Genomic DNA, 8541 nt, shown 5'->3' on the forward strand with positions numbered 1-8541 from the left:
AACAAATATTGCTTCCTCCTCATCAATGTGTATTTAAGACTTTTAAAAAAAAACTGAGTTGGAAGTTTGAAGCACTAATGATATAAACAAATCATATGGTATATGCCGATCATTAAGAAACCAACCACCAGACCAGGCCTTATAGTGTCTAGACACCCGCTACTTAGATTACTGACTTCTAAATGTAAGTAATGAGTAATCCATTAGTAACAACACAAAGCCAAAGATACTGTGATACATAGACACTCACCAAATGACTTGATGTTGTTGTTGTTTTTCAAGTCTATTTTAAGTTAGGGGGCTGCTGTACAGTATTTGCTCCATCAGGTTATATACTGTATGTGCTTTCCTATTTGCTGTTATATCCATGTCGGAATTCCATAGTCTGCCGTATAAATGCCTTCATATTTGTCATAAGCACAATGTGTGTGTGTAAGCAAATACCCTTCACAATGAGAAACTGAGAGATCTTTCGGGTACATAAACAGCTATGTTCCCAGGTGAAAAAGTGGTTCAATTTAGTACAATAAAAGCACGACTGAAGTGTACTTAGCATGTTTAAAGTGCACTCATACTTTTTGTGCCAAGAAAAAGTATGTTTACAATATGCTTATTTAAAGTGTACTTAAAATTAGATGTAATTAAGTTGCTCTTAAAGAAAGTACACTTAGCCAACCATACTTAAAGTGGACTTGAAAGATGTTTGGCTAAAGTGTATTTACAGGAATATACTAATAGTGTTCTAATAGTGAACTTACTAGAAGTGTATTTTTTATGAACATATTGCAATTGCACTTTCTTTAAGTAAATCACTTTAACATATTGGAAGTATACTTTTTCTAAGTGCACCATGATTGTACTTCACCCAAATATATTCAAAGTGTGCTTACACAAAGTGCATTTACCCATCATGCACCATCATGCATTCACCATCATGCGATGCACTTCTTGGAGCTAAATTTCCCAAACAGAAAGCCATTTATCTCTAAGGAATATCTTTGGTTTGCATGAAAATGAAAATTTATGTTATTTCATGTAATTGGGAGTGTACTGTAAACATACTTCAAGCATACCTGTTAATATATTTACAATACTTAATGATGTACTTTTTACAGACTTAAAGTGTTCCATTGTAGTCCAAAGAAGCATGAAGTTAACATACTTTTATTGAACTTCAAGTAACAACAAAATGTCATAGAAGTGTACTCCAGCACACTCTTTATGCCATACGAATGCATGAAAAGCGTGTTTGGAGCATACTTTCAAAAGTATGCTTGTAGTGCACTTAAAGCTGTCCAAAAGCGGTGCCAATTTAGCATCCTCAGTGTGCTGCAAGTGTGCTGAAGTACTGCTCTAGTAGTGCTTCAGCGCACTAATAGTGCAATGAAGCGCACTTTAAATCGCCGAAAATAGTACACTTTGTACTTAGTACGGTCAAAAAAGAATTCTTAAAGTATATGGGTTTTTCACCTGGGTTAGAAGCTAGAACATGTCGTTCTCTCATTTCATTTGGGGGTTTTCATCACGGGCCGTCTCGGGTGGCCCTGTGAATCAGCGTTGTGTGCTGTCCTGTGCTGTCTGCAGTTTGGGTTAGTGGCAATCAGCATGAATCCAATCACAGAGCCAGGCAGATCTGTCACAGGCGGCCGGGCCGGGCCGTCTGCACACAGAGGCCTGACAGAAAGGGCTGAGGGCCCAGGCAGAATGGGTCTGATAACACCTCCCTCTGCTTCTTCTCTTTTAGTCACTTTACCCTTTATTTGTCATTTGGAGAGTCATTCTCACATCAAACCAGTCAATCTTAGTACAGCTTGTCATTTGTCATTTTCTGTGCCTCATGTGTCAGAGCATACAGCATTAACACCATTTAAATACATGTAGGCCTATCATACAAATATATTCCTGGCCTCTACAACACATAGACCTCATACGTGCACCTGTCTTCCTCATTAAACACCCTCACTTGCCAAGCTTTGCTACTCCTCCTCTTCTGTTTTCACCTTCTCCTCCTTTACTTGGTCATTCTCTCCTGCCTTTCCCCCTTTACTTTTGCCTTTTCCACATCCTGCCAACTAACACCTCAGCCCTTCTTGATATTCAGATCCAACCTATTACTCCTTCTGTATTCCTTTATTTTGCCCTTCTCCTCCACCTCCTCCATCACCAATCTCCTTGCAACACCTCAACCTGCCCTTAGTCAGATCCTCACATTCAGTTTGCATACAAAATGGACGGGGCAGACATAAAAGTGGACAAGAATTATGGAAAAGTATTATGTTCTCAGTTACAGTATCTCTCCTAAATGTAACAACTATAACATTATGTGAGAAACTCTTATGTAGAACAAATCCTGCATGCTTGTACATTTGATTCAGTCTGTCGTGATTTGCAAGCAGGGAGGGATTTCCCTGACAGTGTGAAAATGCACTGGGCGAGGAAAGACACAGGCAGTCACAGACCATGTTTGGAGAAACTGTTTGACATAGTGGTGAAATACGGACTTTCAAGGAAAAACACTTCAGCGATCCTGAAAAGTTGGTACAGTACAAAAAAAAAAAACTAGAGCTAGAAAATAAAAGTGAAACGGACAAGACGAGAACAATTATTACCACACCTGACATACCGGAGAGATTGGCAAAGGTCAAGAAATCCAAACACTATGTCCGACTTGGCAGGCTTTCACACACTTTCCTCCTCTCTATCACGGCAGCAGCCAGGGTTGCCAGATGTAACTGATTATTTCCAGCCCAGAAAATTTTCCAAAAAAAACACCTGGAGGCACTAAATCCTGCCCAATTTGATCCAAATTCTATTGATTTCTATGGCCATAAAGCTATGGAAAAACCCTGTTATAGGCTACCCACAGAGAGCCATCCTTCAGAACTCATTTGGGCGGGGGGGGGACCGCACAATCTGGCAACACTGGCGGCGGTCAGGCAGAGACAGCCAGAGTCAGAGCCAAGACACCGTGTGCTTCTGATAAGATCTGTGAATCCCCTGTGCTACGCCCCGTCCATGCTAACAGGAATATAAAGCCAGAGACACCACTCCACTGCAGCACAAAATAGACTGATTGACATGCACCAAAAGAGAGACGGCAGTAGAGACGGCAGTAGTGTGTGTGTGTGTGTGTGTGTGTGTGTGTGTGTGTGTGTGTGTGTGTGTGTGTGTGTGTGTGTGTGTGCGCGCGCGTGCGTGCGTGCGTGTGTGTTTTAGAATGAGAGAGAGAGAGAGAGAGAGAGAGAGAGAGAGAGAGAGAGAGAGAGAGAGAGAGAGAGAGAGAGAGAGAGAGAGAGAGAGAGAGCACAGAGAGACCGACTTCCTTTGCATCTTTGCTTCACATACTAAGAGCAACCATTTCACCACAGTTAAAATCTATTACACAGTAAATATGCATGAAACTGTGTAGGCACCGTTCACACACACACACAAAAATGAATAGTGCAGGATCCCACTTCCTATGTCACACACACACGGTGATGCAGTCCGCTGGTCACAATAGATAGACTACTGTCGTAGACGGGTAGACTAGCGGCACAGCCCAGTGTTGCTGTATGATAGACGATGGACACACACACACACACACACAAATTATATTGAATAATCCCCCTGCCTGATGTAGTCCCCTGGTCACAATATTACCCATAGGAGAGCAGTCGAACGAGCGACTGAAAGAGAACTGGTAGACTAGAGGCTCGGTGTTGTTCTATGATGGACGACGGCGTGCTTTTATTGTGTATGGAGGGAGGCCACTAAATCAGCTCGTGTCCCCGGCCCACGTCACAAGGCCAGCACCTCTGCGGGGGGGTAGGGGGGTAGGTAGGCCATCACTCAGAGACCCATGCTCCAGAAACTCTGGGCTTTGAGCACTGTGTGTGTGTGTGTGTGTGTGTGTGTGTGTGTGTGTGTGTGTGTGTGTGTGTGTGTGTGTGTGTGTGTGTGTGTGTGTGTGTGTGTGTGTGTGTGTGTGTGTGTGTGTGTGTGTGTGTGTGTGTGTGTGTTTCTGAGCCTGCCCTGCCATGGCTCTCTGGGATTGCTTCTGGGAATTTACGATCACAAATGATCGGAAAAAGTGCATGGGCACCTCACTGCATGGCGACAGGAGCGAACGCTTTGAGGCTGTTTAGATCACTCATGCTCTCTCTCTCTCTCGCTCTTTCTTTTTTTTCTTACTCACTGCCTTGCTCATCCATACTCTCTCTCTCTCTCTCTCTCTCTCTCTCTCTCTCATGCACTCTCTCTCTCTCTCTCTCTCTCTCTCTCTCTCTCTCTCTCTCTCTCATGCACTCTCTCTCTCACTTTTTCACCCCTCTCTCTCTCTCCCTCTCTCCCTCTCTCTCTCTCTCTCTGCTCCATGCCATGCTGTAAATCAGGGGAGCTTCTTTACAGTAGGATGAGAGAAGTGGAAGAGATAGCCACCTCGACCTCCAGCTCCATCTCCAGTTCCTCCCAGAGAAGCCCCAACAGTGGCCATGTACAGATTGAAGTGACAACATCTGTACTATAGCCTCTTAGTGCTGATGGGTCCCACTCACTGTTTACTGAGAAAAAAACGTGGCTAGTGGCTACATAATAACAACATTGCTAGTATGAGATTTTGTAAGCAACAGATTACTGTAAGACTAGGGGTGAATTTAGTACCATTTATGTAACTAACAGCTTATAATACCTCTCCATGGAGGGGCTAAAAGAACCAAGCTGATTTAGCAATGAAACCAAAATGTAAACATAGATGTGTGTGCATTTCATATACATTAGAATATTTTTCATGTGCTTTATCATCCTCATATACATTTTCACTGGAGAAGGAGTTAGTTGCTGTCTGATAACACAAGTGAAGTGCACTGTACATTGTGAACAGCTGCACCGTGTCAACAATGACATTCTGTTATACTACATCTCGGATGGACAAATAAATCACGTCCTCCTACAGTAAAAACGCCTACTTAAAGGAAGTGAATCAAATTGTGACAGCATTACAGTGTGACAACCTTTACTGTATAAAGCACAAAAAACCCTCTCAATCACAATATTGCAGCCTCATGCACTCATAAACAATTGCTCTGCAGAAACATGAGTCTTGGGGGAAACATAAAGGCTTCTTTTGAGGCCATAAGTAATCTCAATCACAATACTATTTCATCACATTCATTAATAAATACAATCGTTCATCTTTAATCATACAGTCTTTCATGTCCAAGTCTAGACTAAGATTGAGCAAAACACAGACTATACAGACTGACCTCCTGTGTTGCATGGATTACTCATTCCAATAGGTGATATAAGGCTATTATAGCACTGCAATAATTAAAGCCTGCACAAGTTGCTCAAAAATCGTTTGCAGTTTGACGTCATTATTAGTAATGTTTACACATTATCCACTCCCTGGACCTTTGGCATGTTATTGTTCAGACCCCCAGCCTCCAGCCTCCTGCCTTGCCCTGCCCTGCCTTGCCTGCCTGTGTGGCTGTGCGGCTGTGTGTGTCTTGCGTGAGCGGCCTGCATAGCCTGTGTTGCGCAGTGTGGAGCAATAGATCTTAAATGGCATTTAATCCTCATTAGGTTTGCTTTCCTGGGCCGGGGTTTGGAGTCATTAGCACCGTGCCATCTGTGCTAGCCGCCTGGAACAGTGGGAGCTGTCGGCACCAGTCAGCGCCAAACAACGCCGTCTTGTACACAAACTAAACTGAGTGCCTGCCCGCCTCAGTGGCCTGATGCCTGATGCCTCCAGCCTGCTACATGTGGGATCCAGGGTGGATGTGGACAGCATGTGTGTGTGGCTCTCAGCTCATCAGAGACTGGACCTGCACAGGCAAACTAACATTTCAATCATGTCCTTGCAGGATGCAATGCATAAACACACATATAAAAAACACATGTCTCTTCCCTACATGGCAGACAACACCAAAACAGGCCAAGTCCATCCACAATAGACTCCAATCACATTACTGGGGTCCATTCCAGAATCCTACGCTACAGGTAGGCCTATGTGAATGAATGCATTCTGATATCTTATGATCTGTTGATTTTGTAATCAGATCATTCAATTTGGTGCTTTCAGAATTGCCATCCTCGTGATATTTTTGCCTCCAAAAAGGCACACAACTCTTTGGGGCAGCATGCTAAATGAAGGGGACCCAGGTTTGAGTCCGGCCTTGGCCAGGCTTTTTCCATTTCCCCTATCAAGTCTCTCTCTCCTGACTGTCTCCTCTCACACTGCCCTGTGTAATAAAGCTCCAAAAAAGCCTCAAAAAGACACATAAGTCCTCGCCATCATCAATTCCGTGATGAAGCCCACCATGACATATAATCTTCTTCATCTCTGCATCTTGGACTTGTGTGCCCACAAAACTGGGAGACATGATTGACACCCCATCTGATTTCTGGCATTGCAAATTACACTTTACAACCCCAGCACTGAGTTCTGAAGTGATCCCAGTTTTCACAACAAACTTCTCTTAAGTAACTTCTTTTTATTAAACCATCCACTGCAATGCCAATTCACAGCAAACAATTTTACAACATGAGCGCGCAAGAGCTTATTCAGAGTGCCTTCATTCCGACTCACCGTTCAGTCCACTGGGTATGCTTCTGTGATGCTGGGAGCTGGACAGGTCATCCATGGACCGGCCCATGTTTGAGACCTTGGGCTCGGTGGGCTTGTGAAGGCCTATGTGGTTGTGGTGATGGTCCGGGCTCCCCGCGCTGCCGGTGCTGGACGTGCTGCTGCCGTCTCCTACATCCCTCACGGTACCGGACCCTCCGTTCAGGTTAGTCAAACTGGACTGGCTATCAATGGAACTTCTGGATCCAGCACCGTTCCTGTCCTCGTCCAACATCATTATAATCTCCTTCAACTCCACGTTTTCGCGCATCACTGTTTCTTGGTTAGCTTCCAGCTCTTTGAGCTTGTGCTGGTACATACCAACCTCTTTCCACATGACGCTGGCCGTGTACCTGCCAAACCGCTGCCATTCCCGAGACAGTTTCTTGCCCTTTTGCCTGTCATCGTCCAAGAAGCAGCACAACTCTCGGAGCTCGTTGTTGTCGTCCTGGAGCTTCTGGTTGACTTCTTTCAAACTCCGGATCTCGTGAAGGTGAACCTGCAGCCTCCGGTTCACGTCCTTCATCAGGTTCCCATGTTCGACCATCAAACCGAGTCTGTCACCATCTATCTTTCTGAGACTTTCAATTAAATCCTCTTTGCTCCATGTTATAAGCTCCTCGTCCGCAATTTTACTGAAATCATCCCTCGGACCGTCACTGTTGTTTGCCATGTTTCCACCCGGCGTTTCGAGTCCGTTCCAAAGGCGGCGAGACAGAAATGTATAAGCGACTGATTCAAATTAACTTTATGGGTAACACAAACCTTAAAACTGTCTGCATTATTGACTCGAATCGGCTAAAAGGACACATGCACAAACCCGAGAAGGGACGGATTTCACGCACCGAATCGATCTTGAGTTTGGATAACTAGGAGCAATCCAGCAAAATCGATATGAAGTCGATATTGATATATCCACAATGGTCAAAACAGTCGTCTCTCTCTCTGTTCAATTGCTTTTGAAGAAAGTCCTCTTCGTTGTTGTGGCGAAGAGCAGCGCTGTAGTCTACCTGTTCCGTCCGACCTAGAACACGACCTGATGAATGATGAGAAAAGCGCTGTGGCTGCGTTCCACTGATCCCCAGTCAGCCAAAGCTCCGCGTCATGCTGTCAGCGCATTTGCTCAGGGCAGAGCAGGCGATTTGATTTGATGAAGTTCCCTCCCACGACTCAGGCTAATTACAAATTTGATTTGGGGGGCAAAATAAAGCTCGTATGCATGTCACTTTTATCTCGTGGAATTATGACAACATTTTGAAGAGGAGATCAAAACTAATGCGCAATAGTTAATAGTAATAGTTAAGTCACAACAAAAATCAACAAATGAAGAGTTCAGATGCAAAACCCCCTAACTCCATTTCTGAAGACCTGCACTTCTATATTTTTAGAGAACCCCGTTGTCGGTTTGGTTTACATTTATGTACTTGATAATACATATAAATAGTTATATTACGTAAATAAAATAATACGCAATTTTGATAGCTTTTTATTAAATAAAAATGAATTGAGATTATTTTCTGAAAAGGCACTTAGGGGGTTTTGCATCTGAACTCTTCATATATTCCATAAGATTTAGGCGAACTATTTTCTCAGTTAAATGTGCTTGTTCCAAATACCAACCACAAACAAACAACACATTGTCCATGTCCTCTTTCTGGTGACTTATTTATATTACTATTAAGGAGCTGTTCATGCTTTGGTTTTTGGTGTATGTGCCTTACTCTGAAGGATCATGTAGTTTCGTTATTTATCTGTGAATGAAGTGTCTAGACTGCACAAAACTGTGCGTCCAAAGACATTATTATGGATAGGCCTAACAACGTATTTCCCACTATTAAAAGAAAAGCGCACAGAGACCAGCGTTATTTGTCCAGATCAGGACAGGGTTGATAGAATACGAATCCAGATTTATGGGACGCGTTAACCCTTGACACTCC

At 43.6% G+C, this 8541-nt stretch overlaps 1 protein-coding gene across 2 annotated transcripts in view; it reads right to left on the reverse strand.

Annotated features, from left to right (window-relative positions):
* The window catches only part of ccdc85ca (coiled-coil domain containing 85C, a), an 84051-nt gene extending 76422 nt beyond the window's left edge, over positions 1-7629 (reverse strand). For both annotated transcript variants that reach the window (XM_063224107.1, XM_063224106.1), the window contains exon 1: positions 6569-7629. In XM_063224107.1, coding sequence (XP_063080177.1) covers positions 6569-7277 — 709 coding nt within the window. In that variant the 5' untranslated portion in view covers positions 7278-7629. The remainder of the gene's footprint in view (positions 1-6568) is intronic.
* Between the last annotated feature and the right edge of the window lie 912 nt (positions 7630-8541).

Source organism: Engraulis encrasicolus, chromosome 19 (assembly GCF_034702125.1).
Source record: "Engraulis encrasicolus isolate BLACKSEA-1 chromosome 19, IST_EnEncr_1.0, whole genome shotgun sequence".
Lineage (NCBI taxonomy): Eukaryota > Metazoa > Chordata > Actinopteri > Clupeiformes > Engraulidae > Engraulis > Engraulis encrasicolus.